The sequence below is a fragment of the Martes martes genome, assembly GCF_963455335.1.
Source record: "Martes martes genome assembly, chromosome: 17".
Classification (NCBI taxonomy): domain Eukaryota; kingdom Metazoa; phylum Chordata; class Mammalia; order Carnivora; family Mustelidae; genus Martes; species Martes martes.
The window spans coordinates 57,435,466-57,461,826 of record NC_137905.1 but is presented as its reverse complement, the minus strand read 5'-3'; the positions used below and the strand labels follow the sequence as shown (position 1 = coordinate 57,461,826).

General features: G+C 46.3%; 1 protein-coding gene across 1 annotated transcript; it reads right to left on the bottom strand.

The window, feature by feature from the left end:
• Positions 1 to 1,030: 1,030 nt before the first annotated feature.
• On the bottom strand, positions 1,031 to 22,396 carry NLRP8 (NLR family pyrin domain containing 8; the record flags this gene model as incomplete). Its single annotated transcript, XM_080828635.1, has 8 exons — positions 1,031 to 1,205; positions 3,688 to 3,741; positions 4,162 to 4,332; positions 7,012 to 7,182; positions 10,949 to 11,116; positions 16,621 to 18,220; positions 19,964 to 20,038; positions 22,108 to 22,396. 8 exons carry the CDS (start codon positions 22,394 to 22,396, stop codon positions 1,031 to 1,033), a joined length of 2,703 nt encoding a protein of 900 aa, XP_080684761.1.
• Between the last annotated feature and the right edge of the window lie 3,965 nt (positions 22,397 to 26,361).

The window sequence follows — 26,361 nt, the reverse complement described above, 5'->3', positions numbered from 1 at the left end:
GGGTAAGAATGGGGCTTTGTTCCCTCACATTCGGTTTTCTTTTGTGGTCCCAGAGAAGCACACAGAACCCCAAGGACAGTCACCACCCCGGAGACCCCTCTGGTCCCCCACAGCAGACTGAGACCAACCATGCTGCTCTCGGGGAGTCAGGGATGGAGTCCGAGGGCCTCAGTTCAGCCCCTTACTGAGTGGTGAGCAGCCTCCACCAGCTCCGTTACGCACATTCTGGTGGAGCCTCCTCCCTCACTGGGCTGTGGTTGGTCTGTGTGACCAGCAGTATAAGGCAGAAGTGGTCCACATGAGGTAATCAAAGACCGGGGTCTTTCTTGGGTGCTCTCTCTCTCTCCCTTGTTCACCGTCATGAGCAGCCCTACGTGGGTCAGCGTGGAAACTAGACTCCGTCGAACTCCAATCAGGCCCTTACCTGAGGCCTCAGAGAAGACCACGAGCTAGAACCAGCCAGTCAACTGCTTCCATATTTCTGACCCTCAGAAATTTCGTAAGGAAAATCACGTGTTGTGTCAAGTGACTAAACTTTGAGGTATTTTGTCACAGGGCAACAGACGAGGACTATTCCAGGTGTCGTTACAACCTCCACCCAGAATCCACGGCTGACTGAGAAGGTCCCGGTTTCAGGCACGGGGCTTCATGGACACACTTCCTTTCCATCCTCACATCTCCACTGAGGAAGCCGCCAGCCCATTTCACAGATGGGGGAACAGACTCAGAAAGGTAAAGGAACCTGTTCACAGTCCTATGGCTGGTGAGTGGTAATTAATCAGTGAAGACCAGGGTGGAAAGTGAAAGATGGGAAGAATTTAAAATCAGATGGGAGAATCCAGGCGAATTTTCCCATCAGGCAGAAGCAGGAGCTGGGGTCTGATCAGCCACTAAAGGAGACTCTAAACCCCAAGGAAACGAGACAAGGGACACTAGCAACATCTGCACTAGCCTTTTGGGTCCAGAGTCTCCCTCTTTCTGAAGAGCTTTGCTTGGGTGGCTGTTTCTGTGCAGGGAACCCAGCAGAGACTTACAGAACAACCTTCTCTTTCCCCTTGCGCTGCTGGAAGGCCTCCCGCAGGAGCTCTCTGCCCCTGAGCCCGATGTCATTCTTGCTCACGTCCAGGTATCTGAGGCTCTGGTTGTGCAGGACCATGGAAGCCATAGCCTGGCAGCACACAGCGGTGAGCAGACACTTCTCCAGCCTGGGGGGGAAGCAGACAGTAGACGAGTCGCTGTGCCCATCCCAACCCTCTAAGCCCCAACTCCAAGAAGTTGAGCCACATTACCTCTTTCCGAAATTGTCACTGTGCATTAATTTTGTCCATCCAAAAAATATTTATTTAGCCCTGTGTATCAGGCTCTGCCCTGGGCATTGTTGATGTCACAGTGAGGAAAACATCCCCGGCTTCCCGGACAGCATATGTGATTGGGGGTGGGGCGAGGAGGCAGGTCACCAAATAAATCTATGCGAAGAGCATGGTTGGTTTCACTGTTCTAGTGTGCAAGGGGTTCTGGTTCCTCTGTGGACAGCTCCCCCTGTGCTCACGGCTCAGCAGGAGAGGCCAGCCCAGAAAGGAGCCGGGCCACAGGAGTACCACTTATCAGAAATCCAGAGTGGGGGCGCCTGGGTGGCTCAGTGGGTTAAAGCCTCTGCCTTCGGCTCAGGTCATGATCTCAGGGTCCTGGGATCGAGCCCCGCATTGGGCTCTCTGCTCATCGGGGAGCCTGCTTCCTCCTCTCTCTCTCTCTGCCTACTTGTGATCTCTGTCTGTCAAATAAATAAATAAAATCTTAAAAAAAAAAAAAAGAAATCCAGAGTGGGCATAAAAGACGAAGTAGTGTGTAGCTGAGTGAAAGGTACAGAAAGGGGGCACTTGGGATCCTATTTTTGTTTCTGTTTAAAGATTATATTTATTTATTTATTTGTCAGATATATAGAGAGAGCACACAAGCAGGGGGAGAAGCAGGCTTCCCGCTGAGCAGGGAGCCAGATGTGGGATCCCAGGACCCTGGGATCATGACCTGAGCCGAAGGCAGACGCTTAACTGACTGAGCCACCCAGGCATCCTGGGTCCCATTTTTGAACACAAAGTACAATCTCCCTCGGAGCAAGGCTATGACAAGCAGTGTAAAGCAGACAGGACAGAGGGGCCCTGGGGGTCCCTGAGTCTCCTGTGTGTGCATCCTTGACTCTCTTTCCAGTGGCCTCCCCCGCCCTGTGAACCTCTGCTAGCTGAGAAGTGACAAGCTGGAAACAGCTGCCCAAGCCAAAAGGGCAAGCACCAGCTTCTCCTTAGTGCGGAATGGCCCGGACCCTGCCCCCCCAGGGAGGCACCTGCTTTTCCCTCCTTGCACCAGCTGAAACATTCCTTAATCTTGGTCAGTCATGCAAATCACTTCAACAGAAGGAGGAGGGAGAGTCATTCTAAAATAATTCTAACCGTGAGTAAGACCTGCAGGGGTGTGAGGGCCTTTTTTTTTTTTTTTTTTTTTTTTATGAGGAGAATAAGCAATAGAAGTCTGGGTTCTTCTTGGGGAAAGTGTAGATGGCTTTTCTACAAGACCAGAATCCCACAGAATGAAATCTAGGGGATTTTTAGATCAAGAAGTTTGGGGTGGGGGACGGTCCATGAATTTTATACTCAGCCAAGTCACCGCTCATCAGTGAACGCAGATTAAAAAAGTCATCTCACACGATCAAAGGCTTAGAGGACACCACATAAATGCTCATCTGGAAATTTGTTTCCTTCTTGAAAATATACTTCACACAATCTAAGAGAGAAATCAATGTCTAAAACCCAAGATTCAGTTTCTGGAGAAAAGGAATCGTGACCTGGGCCGCCTGGCATCTTGGCTGGTAGCACATGGGACTCTCGATCTCAGGGTTGGGAGTTTAAGCCCCAAGTTGAGTGTAGAGATTACTTAAAATTTTTTAAAAAATCTTGAAAAATACTTTTTTTTAAGAGAGAGAGAGTGAGAGAGTGTGTGACAAAGGGCAGAGGAGAGGGAGGAGACTCTCCAGCAGGCATCATACGGAGAGCAGAGCCCGACATGGGGCTCTGTCTCACGACCCTGAGATCGTGACCTAAGCCAAAACCAAGAGTCGGGTGCATGACTGGACTGAGCCACCCAGATGTCGTAAAGTTAAAAAAAAAAAAATCATGAGTTACAGTGAACACTGAATTTCCTTAGACTAGCTAATTATCAACAAAAAGGAAATCCATTATCAGGACGAACCTAAGAAACTAGAGAGGTAACAGAAAACAATGATTGTGATGATCTAGTCTACAAACCCAGATTACACTAATAGGGAAAGAAAATGTGGGCAGAAAAGAGGCAAAATCGTTTCATCCACTGATCACCAGAGAAGAGCTGTTTCCAAATCTTTTCCAAATACTTAATGTAACCACGATACAAATTAAAAATAGGATGAATCTTGTCAAACCGCTGGCTGGTGTGCATGCAAGCATCGAGATCATTTAGAAGAAGACGACAAAAAATTATATGTATAAAGGAATCCCGAGGTACAAAGGTCGATTTCAGACCAGCCATGTCAGGCATGGGTCCACAGCCAACAAAGACATTTCTGCTGAATGGAAGACCATTTCCTAGAACCAGGGTCCTCCAAGTGCACCATGCATGGGAGTTGCCTGGTCGTGAAGGTCGAGGGCGCTGCCAGCTCACCCCCAGAGCTCCACACGACCCAGCAGCCCCACCTCCGTGTCCCCATCCAAGGACCTGGAACCAGGGTCTCCAAGAGACACCAGCATCCTCATTCCCTACAGCATGACCCACGGTAGCTACCACACAGAGAAGGCCTCTTTGCCCACCAACGGGTGAATGGATAAAGAAAATGTGGTATTGACACACAATGGGATACTATCCAGCCCTAAGAAAGAAGGAAATCCCACCGATGCACCTGGAGGGCATTGCGCAGACAGGGAAACAAACAAGGCAATGATTTCCTTTTCGTCTCTAACAACTCCCCAGGGGAAGAAGTTCCCAGTCTGGGGAACCCCTTTCCCAACCCTGCACTGAGGCTGCCCAGTCCTCCAACTAAATGGAGGAAAAAATGCAGAAATGCAAAAACCCTTTCCCGTATTCTGCTCAGAGAGTTTTACAGACCATTGTCGCAAACGTGGAGGCGGGGTAACTCACTCGAGAATCTGGAGGCCAGACTGGGACTTCGCGAGGGCCTCAAAGAGCAGGATGGCGCCATCGTCCTCCAGCCTATTAAAACCAAGGTCTAAGCTTCTCAAATTTTTGTTTTTATCCAGAGCGGAGACCAGGTCCGGACAGCAGTCAGAGGTCAGGGCACAGTTTCTCAGGCTGCAAAGAAACATGTGTCAAGAAAACCAACCAAAACACCTTTAGATTTTACTCCTTTCTTGCCTTTTTTTTTTTTTTTTGTATAACAGCGTTATCAAGATATGACTAATATCACCAATATCACTCACCCATTTAGATTGTACAAATCAACATCTTTTAGTATATTTACAGAGGTGCACATTTGCCACAATTTTAGGACATTTTCATCACCCCAAGAAGGAAAACCCTGTACCCTTTCAATTCCTAATTTCTTCCCCCAGCCTACCCTCCAACCCCAGCAGTCTCTATCTGGTTCTGGATAGTCATCCAAACGAACTAAAATCCAAATCTCAACGAGATCTTAAAAAAATTGCTTATTTCATTTACCATAATTTTTTCCTAAAGATTTTTATTTATTTGTTAGAGAAAGAGAGAGAGCACACAAGCAGGGGGAGCAGTAGGTAGGGGGGGAAGCAGGCTCCCCACTGGCAGAAAGCCTGATGCGGGCCCGATCCCAGGATCCTGAGACCATGACCTAAGCTAAAGGCAGAGGCTCAACCCACTGAGCCCCCCAGGCGCCCGACCGTAGTCTATTTGTAACGTATTTCAAAGCACTGTTCCTCACTACGGTTGAGTCACTTCCGTCACAGGATACAGCACACACTCTTCATTCACGCCTCAGCTTATCACTGAGGCGGATGGAGACTTCCAGCTCCAGCCCCTTTCTGTCCCGGGCTCCCCTTGGCTCCTGCTAAGGCCAAGAAAAGGACCCGTAGCCTTCCCGTTTGACTAAGATAACAAGTCATTGCTCCTGCTGAGACAGAAGAAAAAGACCAGTTGCCTGGTCCTGTTTGAATAAGAAAAGAAAGAGAAACAGCCCCCCTCCCGGGTGATTTAGCACCCTCCGGAGAGGCCTCCACACAGATTACACTTCTGCAGGAAAGGGCCATTTGGCTTTGGGGAACTGGGAAAGTGTCCGGGCCTTGAGAGACCTGGAGAACACCCCGCACCATCCCCCATTGCCTGTAACCATAAAAACTCACTCCTAACTCAGTCTTTGGGAACCATCCCGCTGAGCCCACTGGCGTTAATAAAGCTGGGTTCTCCCATCTCCCCATGGCCCCCTTGGGTTTCCTCGGTCACCTCGGATTTTCCGCACAATCCACACTTAGCTTGTTTGCACCTTCTGACTCTCGTAAACATGCCGCTGTGGACATCTGGGCACAGTTCGGTGGGAACCTACGTCCTGTTTCCGCTGCGCAGGTACCTTGCGGGGGAGTCGCTGACTCCGTGTTGGGTCCACATTTAACCTTGTGAAGAGCCGGACGGTGTCCAGAAGCCCCCGCACCGCTCCCTGCTGAAAGCGTCGTGCGCTCGGGGGATATGTCGTGCCACTTTCTCCGTTTCTGGTTTTAGGAGCTAGCACATTTCTTTACGGTTTAAGACCGTCTGAGTTTATTTTCTGTTAATAATGGACAAAAGCACCCGACATCAGTGTTCTGAGTCTCATTTCAACGAGTATGGGGGGGAGGGTCCCCCACAGTAAGAAACAGCTCCCGGACACTAATAGGATCAGGGAGATGAACTCAATTCTGACACCATGTGCAGATCGCCAGATTGTGCAGGCTAAGGGCTTAGTCCTACTGGAAGGCCCCCACCTCATGGCCCCACCTCACGGCCCCACCTCCCTGGCCCCGACCCTGGCCCCGACCCTGCCCCCGACCCTGGCCCGAAGCCCAGGCTGTGGTTCCTTCCTCTGCAGGTTCCAGTGCCATCCCAGGGCGCCAGTCACCCGTCAGGTTCCCGTGACCCCTCCTTGGATTCGGTTAATTTGCGGAAGCCGCTCACGGAACTCAGGAAAGCCATTTACTCGCGACATTACCATTTTGCTACAAAAGGATGGAACTCGGGAAGAGCAGGTGGGAGAGACGCGCGGGAGGAGGCGCGGGGAGAGGACGCAGAGCTTCGGGGTCCTCTCCAGGTGGGCCACTCGCCCTGCCTCTCACCGGAAGCTCTCAGACCCCGTCCTTTGGGGCTTACCTGGTGGCTTCATCACACAGGCGTGATTAACTAAATCATCGGCTGTGGGTGACTGGTTCCATCTCCAGCCCCTCTCCCCTCCCCAGAGGTCATGGGGAAGGACTTAAAGTTCTAACCCTCTAATCACAAGGCTGGTTCTTAGGGCAGCAACACCCCATCCTTGGGTGCTTTCCCGAAGTCGCCTCATTAACATAATAAAAGACACTTTCACAGCTCTCACTGCTTAGGTATTTCCGAGGGTTTAGGGAACTTTGTGCCAGAAACAGGGACAAAGACCAAATACACATTTCTTGTGTTATAAATCACAATATCACACATCCTGACGCCTAAGGGAAATCATTTAAAGAATTCATGATTGAGGGGCACCTGGGGGGCTCAGTGGGTTAAAGCCTCTGCCTTGGGCTCAGGTCATGATCTCAGGGTCCTGGGATCGAGCCCCACGTCAGGCTCTGCTCAGCAGGGAGCCTGCTTCTCCCTCTCACTCTGCCTGCCTCTCTGCCTCCTTGTGATCTCTCTCTCTCTCTCTGTGTCAAATAAATAAATAAAATCTTAAAAAAAAAAAGAATTCATGATCGAGATTATGTGCACACACACAGCCGGTTCCGTCAATCACTCGATTCTACTCCAGGGACCCTCAAGAAGAGGCTATCTGGGACTCACACCAGCCTCTGTAGAGGACATGTAGAACACTCCAAGGCGCTGCAAAGCTCTTTCGCTCCTTCGTCCTGCAGGGCGTTTTCTGCCACGCTCAGATGGGTCAGCATCTCATTACTCTTGAGGGAGGAGGCAAGAGTTTTACAGGTAAGCAGCGTGAGCTCACAATTCTCCAATCTGGGGGGCAGAAACACACAGACGGAATCCACTTTAATTCATATGCACGCCCAGATTTTCTTTGCCCCGCACTGAGAGATGAACACTGCCATCTGGGCTCCCCTTTGTGGTGTGAAAAGCCTCATCACACCTCTGTTACCCCCTCTTAGGGCTAACAAGTCCTGAAGAAGAGGGTAGCAGCCTTCCTGTGAGACTAGGGAGTGGAGGAGACGTGGGTCAGGAGAACGGTTATAGGGATAGGGAGGACGGGAAGGAGACCACCGACGGCTAAAGAATATGCAATGGATACTGTGGGCGGGCAGTATCCAGACTCACAGACACTGGAGTCTGTGAGAGACAGACTTTTGCAAGCTTCAAAAATCAATGCTTACTCAAAAAAAAAAAAAACCAACATGTATACACTTTTAAAAGTTGCATTAAAGATAGGAGCAGGCATTCATCGTAGAGGTCATGGAAACATTTTCATAGTAATGAAGGAAACAGAGGTCAAAACAATGAGATGCCATCTCCTGCTCAGCAGACTGGCGAGGCCAGCGGGGAGAGTACAGACGGGGACGACGGCCGGATGGGGACTCGGAGGTACGGGACAGGGCATCCAGCTGCTGGTGCGACCTTAAGCTGGTGCAAAGACACCAGACATGAGACGGTGAAATGGAGGAGGCATGTTCTCCGTGACCCGGAGACCCCACTGCTGGAGTGTGCATCACAGCGTGTGTGTGTGCGTGTGGACTGCGTGTGTGCGTGCGTGTGTGTGTGTGTGTGTGTGTGTGTGCCAACAGCCAAACCTCAGCGGCAGGTCGGATGGATAACTACATTGTTGCATATTTACACAATTGTTACCATTCCTCTGTGACGGGGACGGGGCTCTGAAGCAGCTGAGCACAAAAACGTCCGTGGATCAGAAAAAGACCATATCCTAGCTGAGGTCGCTTGTGTGAAATTCAAAGCAATGTGGAACTGTGGTGCTGTGTGTAAGAGCACACGTGTGAGAGGCTCCCGGGTGGCTCAGTCAGTTGGGCGTCTGCCTTCCGCTCAGGTCATGATCCCAGGCTCCTGGGATCGAGCCCCACGTCGGGCTCTCTGCTTAGCGGGGAGTCTGCTCCTCCCTCTCTCTCTGTGTTCTCCCTCTCTCTTTCTCACAAATAAATAAATAAAATCTTAAAAAAAAAAAAAAAGAATATACGTGTGAGGGGCCTGATCAGCCCAGCCGAAGGAGGCTATCGTGAAGAGCGGGGCTGGGATGAACACAAATGGTGAGGAAGGAAACCTGCTGGAGAGGTTCTAGGTCATAAACGGGAGGACAGACAAGCCAGGCTCTCTGTAGCTCTGTAGTCCAAGGTATTACTTGTAAACGTGCACTTTTATGTAGACATTCTCTCTCTCCCGCCTCGACTCTTCATGGACCCATCTGTGCAATGATGCCAGCCACGAGACTTAGGTTGGCACACATTCCATCACTAACGCTCTTGTCCCAGAAGCACTCAACTCCCCATACTCATGAACAATAGTCATGACAACAAGAGTTACGACAGCCTCTCCAGTCGGTCCACTGGCAGGCAATACGCCCCAAATGTCTCCAGGCAGCTACTTCTTTTTTTAAAAATTATTTTTATTAACATGTATTATTTGCCCCAGGGGTACAGGTCTGTGAATCACCAGGTTTACACACTTCACAGCACTCACCATAGCACATACCCTCCCCAATGTCCATAACCCCACCACCCTCTCCCTCCCCCTTCCCCCCAGCAAACCTCTGTTTGTTTTGTGAGATTAAGAGTCTCTTATGGTTTGTCTCCCTCCCAATCCCATCTTCTTTCATATTTTCCTTCCCTACCCCCCACAACACACCCTGCCCTGCCTCTCAAATTCCTCATATCAGGGAGATCATATGATAATTGTCTTTCTCCGATTGACTTATTTCACTCAGCATAATACCCTCTAGTTCCAACCATGTTGTTGCTAATGGGAAGAGTTCGTGCTTTTTGATGGCTGCATAGTATTCCATTGTCTATAGACACACATATATATACACATACCATATCTTCTTCATCAATTCATCTGTTGATGGACATCTAGGTTCTTTCCATAGTTTGGCTATTGTGGACATTGCTGCTATGAACATTGGGGTGCATGTGCCCCTTCGGATCACTACATTTGTATCTTTAGGGTAAATACCCAGTAGTGCGATTGCTGGGTTGTAGGGTAGCTCTGTTTTCAACTTTTTGAGGAACCACCATACTGTTTTCCAGAGTGGCTGCACCAGCTTGCATTCCCACCAACAGTGTAGGAGGGTTTCCCTCTCTCTGCATCCTTGCCAACACCTGTCATTCTCTGACTGGTTAGTTTTAGCCATTCTGACTGGTGTGAGGTGGTATCTCATTGTGGTTTTGATTTGTATTTCCATGATGCCGAGTGATGTGGAGCACTTTTTCATGTGTCTCTTGGCCATCTGGATGTCTTCTTTGCGGAAATGTCTGTTCATGTCCTCTGCCCATTTCTTGATTGGATTATTTGTTCTTTGGGTGTTGAGTTTGATGAGTTCCTTATAGATTTTGGACACCAGCCCTTTATCGGATATGTCGTTTGCAGATATCTTCTCCCATTCTGTCAGTTCCCTTTTGGTTTTGTCGACTGTTTCCTTTGCTGTGCAAGAGCTTTTGATCTTGGTGAAGTCCCAGTAGTTCCTTTCTGCCCGTGCTCCCCAGCCGTTGGTGATGTTTCCGGGAAGACGTTGCTCAGGCAGGTACTTCTTAGCATTAGCGTTTGTTACTTCCAAGATCCTTGGCAAGATCAACCCAACTTTTAGGGGTAACTGAGCAGTCTTCCAGCCTATGGAGTCCACATAAAAATGCCGAGCCTGAACTCCTGGGGAAAATGGTACCCACGTAGCCGCATATATCCCATCTACTGTCCCACATCTTTGTTCTTCACACAAGAGCAGCTCCAGGAAGGATGCTCATCTTCTCCAGCTGGTAAGCATGCATCAAATTCAGCATCTTTGTCACAAAGTAACAAATAATAGACACTTGGGGCCATAACCAACAGACGCGGGCTTACAACTGGGCTCTATCAATGAAACAGGACCTCAATTTTACATTTATCTGTCAAACAATCTTCAAGACAAAGAACTGAGATTTCCATCCCGTGAGATCATAGCTGCCATCTTATCAAGGGAGATTCCCACCTGACATCGACCTTTACCCAACTACCGTGCTGAGCCACCTCCGGGTCTAGCCACCTGAGTCTCCAGGCTCCACTCAGCTCTGACAGGTGTGAAGGACCAGAGCTGGGTGGTGAAAATAAGAGGTTGCCCAAGCTTTACTGGGACGATGGAACACACAGAAAGTCTGGTGAGGATACTGGTAAGTGTTTCCTGACTCTGGAGAAAAAAGCCCTATGTGCAGTGTTTGTTGATGTCTAGTGTGATGCTCCCACAGTGGCTGATTCACCGACATGGAGTTGTTGAACGCACAGCGGGAGCACCCCACTGCATAAACCCAACAACCTCAGGAACACGCGCTGGGAGTTGGCTGACTTTGGCTGTGGGCCAGGTCTCCTGGCCACCTGGTTTTGTTCAGCCTGTGAGCTAAGAACAATGTGTGTGTATATCAAGTCATCACATTGTACACCTCAAAAAAAGAAAAGCCAAATAAAACTAACAACGACAAGATCGAAAGAAGGATGATAGGAAGACTGAGCATATAACCCCATCTCGGAAAGAACAGTCTGGGCGCCAGGGTCTCGCGAGACCCCAGGCTCGTCTTACCTCAGATACTGCAGATAGCACTGCGGACATTTCAAGGCTGTGCACAGAAACTCCATGGCCTCACGTCTCACTTCCGTGCCTTGTATTTCCAAGTAGCTCAGATACTGGTTTTCAATCAAAACTTGGATTAAGTCTTCGTTCAGCGTGGAGGGATGCACACGTGTGAAGCTGGAGAGGGAAGCATGCCTAGTTACAATCAGATCTCATCTCCTTATTGAGGTGTGATTGACACAGAACAATGTGTAAGTTTAAGCTGCAGGACATGTTGATTGGATCCATTAATATACTGCAAAATGGTGACTGCCTTGGCATTGGGTAACACCGTCATCCTGTCACAAAATTATCATTTCTTTTTTTTTTGCGATGAGAATTCTTTGCAGGATACCATACAATATTGCTAACTGCTGCCACAATGCTGATGATCAGATTCCCAGAATTTCTTCGACTTCTACCTGGAGCTCTGTACCTTTTGACCAACGCCTGCCCATTTGCTCATCAGTTCTAGATTCAGTTCATCTAGGAGTACATGAGGGCTTTCCTATGAGGTCTGCACTGGGTTCTCAGCTTCGCGGGGCCTCCCTGTTTGGGTGATCCTTAAGTAGGTCACGTACCTTCCAGGCTTCAGCGTCAGGGCCACAAGAGAGAGTGCTTGATGCCTTCTCCTTAAGATGGGGGTGGAGGCTAATGTACACAATACCTGTAATTGGCTTTGCACGGGGCTTGATGTACAGTGCCCACTCAGTATGTGGGCGCTAATAATAGTCATAATAACAGGAGACAAAATTGGTCAGATACTGGCTAGGGACCATGTGATGTCTGGTGGGCTATTTCAAGGAATTCTGATGAGTTATTGAATGAGTTATTGATGAGTTATTTAAAAGCAGAGAGAGAGAGAGAGCATGGTGTTGTGGCTAGGAGAATGGACTCAAGCCAAGATGTGCATGAGATTCTTGACTCCAGGAAACACACTGTGGGTTGCTGGGGGGAAGTGGGTCGGGGGCTGGGTTAGTTGGGTGACGGGCATGAAGGAGGGCACGTGATGTGATGAGCACTGGGCATTATATGCAACTAACGAATCATTGAATGTTATATCAGAAATTAATGATGTATTATATGTTGGTTAATTGAATTTAAATGTAAAAAATTTAAAAATCCATATTTTAAGTATGTATCAACAGTATCACCTTGTGCCCCAGTTTGTTCATCTGTGAAATGGGGAAACAACTCCATTTGTATGTCCTTTTTGGAAAAATGATCTCATTAATGGGTGGAATCTCAAAAGCAAACAAACCCAAAACTCAGAAAAAGAGATTGGGGTTTGTTTTTTTTTTTTGTTGGTGGTGGTGTCAGAGGCAGGAGGCAGAGGAATTGGGTGAGGATAGAAGCTCGTAGGTACCAGATGCAAAAACACTGGGAACGTGCCGTACGGCCCGAGGACTGCCGTCAGCATGGCTGGGCGGCGTATTTGAAAGTTGCCGAGAGAGAAGATCCTTCTTACCACAAGGAAGAAAACCACTTGGCTGCTCTAGGAGGGGATGAATATTAACTTACAGAGGTGATCAATTTGCATTACATGCACGTCAAGACATTATGCTGCACACCTGAACACTTACTCAGTGCTGTGTCCACTCTGCTTCCATAAGACTGGAAGGGGAAAACAGTACACACGGACACTTTCTGCAAGTCTAGGTGAACAGAGAGGGGGTAGAAACACGGGAAAGGGAACAGACTCTTTCAGTGGGATTCCTTCCAGCCAAGGTCTGTTTGTACGCACATGAGTTTTTGCAGTTTACACCCAGGATGTCTCAGAGCCGCAGAAAGAACCTTCACTGACTCAGCCTCCAAAGAAGTGTTGGTCAAAGTCAGGACTTCCAGATTCTCATGTGTCCTAAACACGGAGCAGAATTCTTGCCACCAGAGAAAACACTGGTCACTGCTTTCTGGTCTATGTGCAAGGGAGGGAAGAGAACACAGATCACCGTCAGAGATGAAACTTGAGAAAATCTACTTGTAAACCCAGGGCTGGTTTTGATCACAGAGTCTTTCCGATTCCAGTAAGTCTCTCTCATTTAAAAAATTGCCCAGGAATAGCACTGCAAGAGTTCTCATTTTATTCCAGGAAGACTTGTGGTCTTATATAAGGATATCTAGATTTTCCCATGACTTAGGAAGAAAGAGAGTTGTTGTTTTAATCACTTAGGATTTCTATGGGGGCAGAGATTGAATTATAGCTTTATTTTATATTCTTACTCTTTGCTTATAAAATTATTAAAAAGAGGGGCACCTGGGTGGCTCCGTGGGTTAAAGCCTCTGCCTTCGGCTCAGGTCCTGGGATGGAGCCCCGCATTGGGCTCTCTGCTCATCGGGGAGCCTGCTTCCTCCTCTCTCTCTGCCTGCCTCTCTGCCTACTTGTGATCTCTGTCAAATAAATAAAATCTTTAAAAAAGTTATTAAAAAGAAAAAAGTCTATGTAGGAACAGAATAAGGGAAAAATTAATTTCTTTTGGCATGGTGAGTGCAGGAAAGGAAAATCCACAGCTAGACCAGTATGAGATGTAGTTGGACTCTGGAAGGACCTGCTGATTTTCCCCTTCATTTTCCCCTGTGCAGTCTTTTCAGAGAGGCTGGCCAAGAGGCACTGTGAGGATTTTTCTTTCATGCTGTTTGTATTAGAGAGTTGCAAATAACTGAAAAGCAAATGAGGGGGAACTGCTTTAATAATCTCCAGTGCACCCAGGAGACTGTAGGACACCTCACTGAAGAAGGTATACACACACATTAAAATAGTTCTAAGACGTATTAGATGAAAAAAGAAAATTTCAGAATACTTCTTAAACTAGCATGTCATTTTCGTTCAGAACGAAATCCCATAAAATAAAACCACGTGCCTTTCCCATCCATTTTAAATGCAAACACATAAAAGCAATACAGAGTATTTTGCACATATCTTAACAATTTTTATAATTATGGAAAGATATATTAATGTTTTAAGTAAAATCAATAAAATTGATATTAAAAAATGCAAACTCCATGTATGGGAGTGGGGGAAGTGGATACAAGCGGTCAAAGGTATATAAGTTATAAGATATGTTATAAGATGAGTAGATTCTAGGGGGGGACTATCAGCTGGGACTACCAGGGACAATACCATATTGTGTATTTGAAAGTCATTTGAGAATAAAAGTTCTCATCAGATACACACACACACTGTAACTAGGCGAGGAGATGGATATATTAAGTAACCTTATTGTGGCAATCCTTTGCGATGTGTACATATAGAAAATCACTATGTTGTATACCTAAACGTACACAAGGCTATACATCAATCATAGCTCCAAAAAGCTGGGGTAAGTATACGAACCTCCTTCAAGAACTGCCCCAAAAGTTATCAACAGACTGACCAACATGAAGGAAATTTCTCATCTTTTTTTTTTTTTTAAGATTTTATTTATCTGACAGAGAGAGATCACAAGTAGGCAGAGAGGCAGGCAGAGAGAGAGGAGGAAGCAGGCTCCCTGCTGAGCAGAGAGCCCGATGCGGGGCTCGATCCCAGGACCCTGAGATCATGACCTGAGCAGAAGGCAGAAGCTTTAACCCACTGAGCCACCCAGGTGCCCCAATTTCTCACCTTTTAAGAGCTCTGCCAATGTTAGGTTTTAAAATTATTCAGACTTATCTCAAGACATTACGGTTCGACTTTGGAGGTCTTTGTTGGGAAGCCCAACCATGTGCAATAGGGAGCTGTGCAGCTGCTCGTGGACGTGGGAAGAAGACACGGAGTGGTCTTTCCCGCGTGATCATCCCACGCGCAAGATCCTAAGGCTCCCTGGAGAGCGATTTGGTGCTATCTGTGATAGAAAGTTAATGTGATGTGATGTGTGCGCTCTGTGATTGGGCAATTCCTTTTCTAAAAATATACCCTAGCACGGGGTCGGAAAACCTCTTCTGTAAGTGGTCAACCAGCAAATATATTCGGTTTTCATAGCCCAAGTGATCTGTGGAAGTCTCCCAGCTCTGGCGCGGCCATGTGGTGGCCGTTGGAACGGATGTCATAGGCAAGCATGGCCGACGTCTGATTAAAATTTATTTATAAAAACGACCAGGCTTAATTTGCTTACCTCTGCTTTGGAGAAACTCACATGTGCCCAATGACGATGGGGCACCGTTTGATGTGACAACAGAGAGAGCAGAACCTAGATGTCCCCTAACTTCAGAAGAGGTCCGTTTGATTTATCTAGCCATATATCAGACTATTAGAGGATATTTAAAAAGAATCTGACAACAACCCATCAACACACTTAAGATTCATGCTGGCTTTCATGGAAAAAACCATGCGTCTGGAAAAGTGGCTCCTTTACACAGCACAACTAGGGAATGAGGGAAGCACTCTAATTTTGCAGCAAAAAGGATTGTGCTCCCTGCTGTGACTCCAATCCCCAGCCTAAGTCTAGTTTTCTGGCTCTTCATCAGAGCCATCAGAGGTCCAATTTCAGTTTAGTCTTAGCTTCCCCCAGCTGTGTGACCTTGGACAAGTTACAAATCTGCCTGACCTCCATGGCTTCATGGTGCCCAATGGCAACGTTAAAAGGAATAATTCACATAAAGTAAAAATACCTGGCCCTGTGTCTGGTACAGAGCAATGGCTAAAAAAATATGAACCAGTATGAGAACTGTATGAAAAAACGAGTAGTCAATATAAACTGTCACTTCTTAAGAAAAAATAAATTCACTATATTTGTTTTAATATAGATCTTCTGTGAGAGTCTCAGTTGAGTGGTGGGAGTAAGAATCCTATTAGTAATTATAGCTTGTTTTTATTGGTAGGAGCTAAAGGCTGGGACACGCTTGGTGTATCATGCATATTATCTCACTTAACCTTCAAAAAACCTTGTACTATTTTTAAAAAATCATTTACTCATGAAGAAACAGCGACCCAGAAAAGTTAGCTGAACTTGTCCGAAGACACACAGTTGGTTCTGGGAGGAGACGGAGAACTCAAACTCTTGCCCAGGAAGCCAGGACACCCACTTCAAATCACAGTGGGGAGTAGGGAAGAAACAGTGACTAGAAATGGTGTTTTCCAGGTGTTTGGTCGGAAAATAAGAAGGGAGATGTGATAGTCCCCTGATGAGGACAAGTAGTTTTCAGTTCTTTTTTCACTAATTAAAGACAGAAGCGATGTTTTTGCACTGAAAGAAAATCTCCCCGGGAGCTGCACTGCCCAATACGGCAGCCACTAGCTACATGTGACTGCTCAAATTTAAATTAATTAAAGTGAAGTAAGATTTGAAATGCACTGCCTCAGTCCCACGAGCCGTATTCCAAGTGCTCAGCAGTCTCACATAGCTTGTGGATTTCCACCGTGACAGGAAGTCCCATTGGACAGCACTTCCCTAGAGACTAGCAAGCTGGTGATACGCAGAAGTGGGGGTGACGGGTGAAACAAGGTCCCCACATACAAGGGAGGGGAGGGCAGGCAGGATAGAGATAAGGAAAGTAGACAGATCATCTTGCTTCCAGGATTCTCCCAGTTACAGCACGGAAATCTGCACCCTAGCAGCACCGTGTGTGAGGAACGACCTCAGGACAGCTGACCGCCCTGAATGCCTGGGGGACGGTAGGCAAGGTCCCTGGGAGGCACAAGTTGCCAAAGGAGAGATGGGAGCACTCACTCAGCGGAATGGAGGGGATCCGGGCTGAGTGTGCCCACGTAGGGGATGGTCAGGGTCATAGTCAGTTCTAGATCCCGCAGATGTTGACAGTGCTTAAGACAAAAGGCAGACACTTGCATGTCTTTCTTCTTGCTGATGATCAAAGCAGCCTTCTGACAATCGCTTAGGGTCTGACGCACAAATGCCTCCTCCTGGATCTCATGCAGACAGTAGAACAGCTGCGGGACGCCGTGGTGCGGCGTGGGTGGGCCACATTCATGCAACAGGGCTGCCACTTTCAGCAACTTCTTCTTGTTGCCCAGGGACAGCTTGCATCCAAATGACTTCCCCGCGGCCGAAGCGCACGTTTCGTTTAAAAGGCCGAATAAGAAGAGCCCCATCTGAGCAAGGTAGTTTTTCTTTCTTCCGGGATATGCTATCAGGCGTATGATCTGAACACGGTCCAACACCCGGAAATTTCTGAGTCGTTGTGGGAAGCACAGAACGTACAACAAGGCAGCAAAAAACTCCTGGAAGCTTAGAATGGCAAAGGCATAGCGGTCCCTGTCACCTGCCACCCTTTGAAAAATATTCACACGGAGAAAAGTAGCAACAGCGGTCTCATCCAGCCTGGCCTGCTCGAGGTCTTTCGTGTCAAACACCCATCTCATGTCCCACATACCCTCTGCGGCCAAGTAACACAGACCTGCCAGTCGTGTCTGATGAGTGTTCCTGGGAGGGTTTCCAGGCTTGGTGGCAAAGAAGCCAGACAGGTACTGGACGAATACAGCTGTGGCGTTTGGATATGCCTGTGCAAGGTCTGCTCCTCTCTGCATCTGCTGTCTCAGACAGGAGCACACCATCCAGCAGACGGCAGGGACCTGACACATGGAGAAGAGAACTGTGTTTCCCGTGACAAACCTCAAGGCTTCATCAGCATCCCTCTTGTTTCCGAAGTATGTCCTGAAGTACTTGGCTCTTTCTGCCATGCTAAACCCCGTGAGTGTTACGAAAGAGGGGTGTTTCAGGAAGGGCTTAAGTTTCCGCCAAGTTGTGAACCTGCAGGCGATCAGTAAGGTGGCTTCGGGAAGCATTCTTTTGCTCAGCAAACTAGTCAGGAGGACAGGCCCAGGCAATTTCTGGTTCCAGTCATCACTCAGGTCAGCTGGTCTATCCGTGAGGGTCAGTGACACTTCCTCAAAGCCATCAAAGAGGAGCAGAAGTTGGTCTGGTTTGGACATAATCTTGGACGCGAGAGCCCGTGACCCAGGCCACTTACGGGCCATCAGCTCTGCGAAGCTCTGCTCGTCCGCCTGAGCCATTTCCCGGCAATGGAAGTAGAAAGCACACCGGAACTTGTGGCGGTAGAACTTGCTTTCTGCCCACTCCAACATCACCTTTTTGGCCAAACTTGTTTTTCCAACCCCAGCGACTCCCTGTAGGACCACAGTCCTGGGCTGTCTGGCTTGCGGTCTTTTGGGAAGAAAAAGACATGGTAAGAACCTCCCGTGTCTCTCTATGTCTTGGTAGAAGAAGTCTACATGGCTCCCAGACCAGGTGGTCATCGTCCGTATCATGGAATACTCATCCGTCACGTGCACTTTGTACTCCTGTATTTTATCTAGATTAGCAGGGTGGGAGAGAGACAGGGTACAGTGTGAGTTGTTTACGAGAACCGATCGAACGGAAAGAACGCTAGCCTTGACGTCTGCATCAAGCCCCATGACACACCTGCACTTCATGCTCTTGTCCTGGCGGCCCCGCACCGATAAAGAAGCCGTGAGTAATCCGAAAAGTCAACTCGAAGTGGCTTAAACGGAGAAGGGCTGCCTTTTCCTTAAGAAATAGAGGGAGCCGTGTGTAAAGCTGTTGAAATAGGCGGGTGGTTCTGTAGCTTCCGGGCCAAGGAACACCACATTTCTGTAAGTAGGTCCTTGGTACCTCTTGCCTCATGACGAGGGGATTGCTGTTGTGGTTATGTTATCGTTATGTCATGAGTTATATTTGCATTCAAAGCAGAAATCGTGGGGAGAAGGGACATGTTCGCAGCTCATGGGTACGTCCATTGGTACAAACCGTAACGCTCAGATACAGTTACTTGTATCTCATGGCCTAGAGCCATCAGATGGTTAACCCCAACTTTAAGGAAACCTGGAGAAAAAGTATTTCCTTTAGGGCTGGGTCCAATTTATCCCTAAATAAATTGGATTCTGTCAACACATGAGGTGTGGGGTAGGGAGTTAATAGGATCTGTCACAGCCTTTATCTCAACCTGTGATTCTCTCTCCCCTCCCCTCAACAGGAAACTTTACAAATGATACATGATGTCTGACTCTGACTTCCTTCCCTCCACCTCAGCTGACAGATAGAAGGAGTTGACTGCAAGTTCAAGGTCTACTTACTTATTGGGTTTATGAGAGTAAGTAAATCACAGAAGCTCTAAGCCTCGAGCCTGCCGTCTCCAAAATAAGTAGACTTTACAACTCTGGCTCAGATGTGGTGTCAGAACCATCAGCCCTCTAGTGTTTGTTGAATGGCTATGGGAATGGGAATGGGGATCCCATACCCCACTTTCCATGTGCTTTCCTAACAGATTAGAGTGTTGCCCTGGGGCCCCAGCTCCTTTTGACCTCATCTCTTCATACAACCTGACTGGGAAGTGCAAACTTGATTCACATGAACATAATTCTTTCTAGAATCCAACTTTTGATGCTTCAGGATGGTGGAGTGGAGAAGAGGAGGGATTAAGGTATTGGCTGTATTTTTTTTGCCTACCAGCTGTTCCCATCTGGCAACAGCACTCCAGTGGATCTTTGGAAAACCACCCCTTGCCACTCTTGGTCTGTTCCGTTGGGCTGTGGGTGGCCCTACCAACAAGCTCTCTCTGAAGTACATGGGCCAGTCTTAACCAACCGGGGCGCTTCATCATTTCATTCATTGTTGAGCTCATGACCTCAGTTCATTCAGCTGAATCAGTTCAGGGATGAGTGCTTGGAGAAATGAGAAAATACTCCTTGTTCTGCCGATGGTGCTAAGCAGGCACAATGTATGGGTAAGGTAGCTGGTGGCCAAGGTGGCCACTGGGGTAGGACGGACCACTCAAGGCTGAGTCCCATGGAAAAAGAGGGAGCCAGGAGAAGGACAGAAGTGATGTCTCCTTGACATCGCTCGATGCCTCCCACTGGGCTAGTGGCTGGACTTCTGAGTTAGGTGTGTCCGTAACTATCTTTTTTTCTTAAAATTCTGATTCATTGAACAGACACTGACATACTAATTTACTATCTGTCTCACCCTAGGAACTGAGCTTCTCACCCCAACCCAAAGCCCGTTTTCCTCCAGGCTTTGTCACAATGCCAGCACATACCAGATTCTCCTTCCTCCAAATTCACTGGCATTTCTCTTGGGTTCGAGTCCTCGGGCTCCAGGTTGGGTAGAATGTCTGGAACAGACAAGAAAGGAGGCTATCGCACTGGAATGACTGACGAGACAGGGATAGCCACATGGAAGCAACAGGCTCTTTCAGGATAGGATCCCAGAGTCTCATTCTCTCACCACTTTAGTCCAGGGTGAAGAAAATGGCCTAGACTCCACCATGATGCTAGGAAGTAAGAAAATGGTGCCGTTTTAGGATGTACTGAAGAAGTATTCAATAACATAAACCGATAGCTCATCCAAACACAGAGGGAGTGATATACACAAACACACATGCATGTGTGTGTATGAGATACATGCACACTTTAAAATCTATGAGTGTGCACATATATGTCTGCATGTGTCTGTGTATGTACATATTTAGATGTATATGAAAATAATCATGTGTACACATATACATAGTCACTAACTCCTCTTTTTTTTAAAGATTCTTTTTTTTAAAAATTCTATTTATTTATTTGACAGAGATCACAAGTAGGCAGAGAGGCAGGCAAAGAGAGAGAGGAGGAAGCAGGCTCCCTGCTGAGCAGAGAGCCAGACGTGGGGCTCGATCCCAGGACCCTGAGATCATGACCTGAGCCGAAGACAGAGGCCCAACCCATTGAGCCACCCAGGCGCCCCTCACTAACTCCTCTTACTCGGGCTATTTAAGTTCTATAAAATTACTGTGAATATTCAAATAACCAGTACCGCGCCCCCGTGAATACAGGGTTAGATTCCTGTAGCCTCTGCTTACAACATTTCGGCTCTTCAATACGAAACCATGGTCTATGTGTGTTTTTGTTTAAAGAAATCTTATTCAATATGTATTATTGATTCATGAACATCCCTTCACCACCACACGTGGGGGACAGGTTAAACACCAACGAGATACACAGAAACATAAAAAAGTGGCACCAAATAGATTGTGGAAAGGACACTTATTTACAGGATGAGGGCACAGGTCAGAAGACAGAGCACTGCTTTATTCAGCTGCAGCTGGGAACATCAGTGTCCAATTTTTCTCCAACCTACATGTCTATAAATGACTATGAAAGTGCCCCAATTACTGATCTTGGAGTTAAAACAAATTTTAGTGAATAGTCAAATTCACAAACGTGGAATCCATCAATAATGAAGATAGAGTATATACAGATACCAGATAAGCAGTATCTGGTTAAGTTTTTTAAAACTATACTAATGTGATGGTCTTTGGGTTTGGGGGTCAGTCATCATCATACTCCACTATTTGCCTTCTTGGGTACCCAGTAAAGTATTTAGTTCTTTAATACTCAAACCCGTTCCCATTTTAAAAAAATATTTTGTTTATTGTGGCCATTGCTGCTAGGAACATTGGGGTGCACCCCAATGTTCCTAGCAGCAATGGCCACAATAGCCAAATGTGGAAGGAGCCGAGATGTCCTTCAACAGACAAATGGATAAAGAAGATGTGGTGCATATATAAAATGGAATATTATTCAGTCATCAGAAAGGATGAATACCCATCATTTGCATCGACATGGATGGAACTGGAGGGGATGATGCTGAGTGAAGTAAGTCAAGCAGAGAAAGTCAATGATCATATGGTTTCACTCAGGTGTGCTACATGAGGAATAGTGCAGAGGATCATAGGGAAGGGAGGGAAAACTGAATGGGAAGAAATCAGAGAGGGAGACAAACCGTGAGAGACTCTGGGAAACAAACTGAGGGTTTCAGAGGGGAGGGGAATGGGGGGAGGGGGTAAGAGAGTGATAGGTATTCAGGAGGGCATGTGTTGTGATGATCACTGGGTATTATATGTAACTAATGAATCATCGAACACTACATCAAAAACTAATGATGTACTATACAGTGCCTAACTAAACATAATAAAACATTTTTTAAAGATTTTATTTATTTATTTGCTAGAGAGAGAGTGAGAGAGAATACAAGCAAGGGGAGTGGCAGGCAGAAGGAGAAGCAGGCTCCCTGCTGAGCAAGGAGCCCAATGTGGGACTCGATTCCAGGACCCTGGGATCATGACCTGAGCCGAAGGCAGCTGACTGAGCCACCCAGGTATCCCCCCAGCCCCGTTTTGTATACCAGATTACTACTCACAGTTTAGCTCCATCTGTACCCGAAGACACAATTCTGTCTGGTTCATCTTGGCAAAGATGTCATGAGTCACATCCCAAGCTAGTCGTCCGGGAAAGAACTCCACCAAGAGATGAACCACCTCTCCCCATCTGGCTGTCTTCACCTGGTCCCAGGTGATCTGGACTGAGCCAGGCCTGGGGTTCTCATCCACTAAAAGCTGCTTGAATGTTTGCAGCCCCTCCTTGCTTAAATAGGCCATGTACAGCATGACTCCATTTTCAAAAGGAGAGTTGGAGGAGGCAGAGGACATCAAGGATGAGATTAAATAACAAGGAGAAGGAGAGCTAGAAGAGGAAGAGGAAGAAGAGGGGGAGGACTGAGAGGAAGAGCTGGAGGAGGAGCAGACAAAAGGGCCAGACTTCAGATTCCCATCACTCATCTTCACTCAAGACCTAGAAACTTAGCGCCAGTGATGATGACAGTCAGTTGGAAGAGAGAACAGACAAGACCTGTGGAGACATGAAAATATAAGTAAGCGAAACCCACTCAAGAAGACAGATTTATCTCATCCACATCTGGTAGAGTATACAACGCACCAGATACTCTCTTTAGCTCCTTCCCTCCTCAAGGTTCTCTGCTTGTGGAAAAGCCTAAGGATCTGTCCAGTATTCAGGCTTAGGGTTTGGACTTAACTCCATTCTGTAGTTTTTATTCTTGATGTCATGTATTAGCAAGGTAAGTGGCCAAATCACAGCACCTCTCTGCCTCTTTTCTGATCTTTGATCCTGGGACCAGAGCATACCTGTTGATGGGGGTGTGAGGATTCTGAAAGAGATGAATCTATAGGTACACTTGGAGCTGTGCCAGGCACATAATAGCACAATTATTTGGGGCTTACATGTATGCCACAGTTATTTTATCTTATTATTATGTTACGTTAGTCACCATACAGTACGTCATTAATTTTTGATGCAGTGTTCCAAGATTCATTGTTTGCGTATAACACCCAGTGCTCCATGCAAAACTAATATCCTCCCTAATACCTATCACTGGGCCAACCCATCCCCTCACCAACTGCCTCTCTAAAACTCTCAGTTTGTTTTTTGGAATCCAAAGTCTTTCGTGGTTGGTCTTCTCTTCCAATTTCCTCCCCTTCATTTTCCCCTTCTTTCTTCTAATGTCCTCCATGTTATTCCTTATATTCCACAACATAGTAAAGCCACATGATAATTGACTTTCTCTGCTTGACTTATTTCACTCAGCGTAATGTTCTCCAGTCCCATCCATGTCGTTGCAAATGGTGGGTATTCATCCTTTCTGATGGCTGAGTAATAGTCTGTTGTATATATGGACCACATCTTTTTTTTTAAATTTATTTGACAGACAGAGATCACAAATAGGCAGAGAGGCAGGCAGAGAGAGAGGAGAAAGAAGGCTCTCCACGGAGCAGAGAGCCCGATGCGGGACTTGATCCCAGGACCCCGGGATCATGACCTGAGCCGAAGGCAGAGGCTCTAACCCACTGAGCCACCCAGGTGCCCCCGCCTTTTTTTTTTTTTTTTAGATTTTTTTTTTTGACCACATCTTCTTTATCTATTCATCTGTTGAAGGGCATCTTGGCTCTTTCCACATTTTGGCCATTGTGGACATTGCTGCTATGAACACTGGGGTGCATATGGCCCTTCTTTTCATTTTATCTGTATCTTTGGGGTAAATGCCCAGTAGTGTAATTGCTGGGTCATAGCGTAGCTCTATTTTTAATTCTTTGAGGAAACTCGACACTGTTTTCCTGTGGGGAACTGACTGCAAGTTGACACGGTCCTGCAGTCAAAGGAACTTTACCAAGGGCTAGCTCTCGCAATCCCTGCAGGTCACTCACTATTTGGTTTGGCTTACATAAGCACTCTGGGTCAAGCTGACATGGTTCTTGAGTTCCTCTGTAAATATGTTTGAATAAACTTTTGTTTCAAAGCAAGGCGGCCACGTGGGACTTGTGGTCATCTGACCTCAAGTTCCTTGATAAACATCCCTGTTATTGAACCATAAAATAAGGTCTCTCGTGCATTTTGGAGGTCCACTGGGTTATCAGCCCATGGAGACCTCCCAATCCCAGTTTTCTGACTCTTGTCTTTCTTAATTCCCCACCATTCTCTCTTGGTCTTCCCTTGGACTTCTCATGCTGGTCTGCAACATTTTCCAACATGGCTACACTAACTTGCATTCCCACCAACAGTGTAAGAGGGTTCCCCTTTCTCCACATCCTCTCCAACACTTGTTGTTTCTTGCCTTGTCAATTTTGGCCATTCTAACTGGTGTAAGGTGGTATCTCAGTGTGGTTTTGATTTGAATCTCCCTGATGGCTAATGATGATTTTAAAGATTCAATGGGAATTTATAAAAAGTGTCTGGAATCAAAGGCGTGTTGTTCCTCTCCATCCACTGTCTCATCCTTCTTTTGTCTTCCTTCATGATTATTATGAGCAAGAAGTGGAATGTGGAGAGGAAGAAAGAAAACAATGACATTGCCCGCAGGAGAGAGACTCACTTCTTAGTCAACCTGCTGCTTACATACAATTGCTTCTCTGAATTTTCATTGTTACCATCTTTTAATCCTTATCCCCATCATCTGAGAAATTCCTGTATATTTCCCTCAACTCATCATGTATTGGGCACTAACTCGATGTTTTATTTCCTTTGAGTCACTGCAATGATTTTGAACCTTTGAAGGCCCCTGCGGATGCTTAAGCAAGCACTCAGCTTTCACCTCCACTCTTGGATTCTCTCATTCCTGATAGGTGAGCAAAAAAGCCTACATTAAGAAAAAAACATCTCAACCCAACTTTGCACCTCAAGGAACTAGGAAGAGAAGAACAAACTGAGCCCCAAGTTAGCATAAGGAAGAAAATAATACAGATCAGAGCAGAAATAAAGACAGGAAAGACATTAGAAAAGATCAATGAAACTAAGAGTTGTTGCAGTATTATATGCAAACAATGATCATGGAATACTACATCAAAAACTAATGATGTACTGGATGGTGACTAACATGACATAGTGAAAAAAAAAGATAAAATTGGCAAAGCTTTAGCTAGACTAACCATGAAAAAACAGAGAGGGGGACTCAAAATCTGAAATAAAAAAGAAGACGTTACTACTGGTACCACAGAAATACAAAGGATCATGAGAGACTACTATCAACAATTACACATCAATAAATTGGATAAAGAAAAAGAAATGGATAAATTTCTAGAAGCATACAAACTACTGAGATTGAATCATGAAGAAATGGAAAACAGGTGCAAATCATTAACAAGTAAGGAGATGGAATTAGCAATCAAAAATGTCCCCCAAAAGAAAAGCCCAGAGCCAGATGATTTCCCTGGCGAATTTCACCAAATATGGAAAGAAGAGTAATACTAATCTCAAATTCTTCCAAAAATTGAAGAGGAAGGAACACTTCCAAACTGGTTTTATGAGGCTAGCATCACTCTCATACCAAAACCAGATAAGAATAAAATATCTGGGTATAAATTTCATCAAGGAGGTGAAAGAGCTGTATGTGGAAAACTATATGACATTGATTAAAAAAATGGAAGACACAAATATATTAAAAGATCCCATGTTCTTGGATTGGAATACTCAATATTGTTAAAATGTCCAAACTACCCAAAGCAATTTATGGATTCAATGCAATCCCTATCACAATTCCAATGGCATTTTTCACAGAAATAGAAGTAATAATCCTAAAATTTGTATGGAACCACAAAACACCCTGAATAGCTAACACAATCATACACACACACACACACACACACACACACAATTTTGAGAAAGAACAACAAAGTTGGAGGCATCACACCTCTCAATTTCAAGCTATATTATGAAGCTATGGTAATCAAAACAGTATGGTACCGGTATAAAAACAGACACAGACCAGTAGAACAGAATCTAGAGCCCAGAAAGAAATGCATGCATATATGGTCAACTAATAATTGAAAATGAAGCCAAGAATGTATAATTGGGAAAGGATAATCTCTTCAATAAGTGTTGGGAAAATTGGATACCCACCTACAAAGAAACGAAATTGGACTCTTACCTTACACCATATGCAAAAATAACTCCAAAGGGATTAAGGACTTAAATGTATTGCCTGAAACTGTAAAGCTCTGAGAAGAAAACATATGGGAAAGTCTCCTTAACATTAATCTTGGCAATGATTTTGGGCAAATCTCAGGCAACAGAGCAAAAACAAAACAATGAGACTGTATTAAACTAA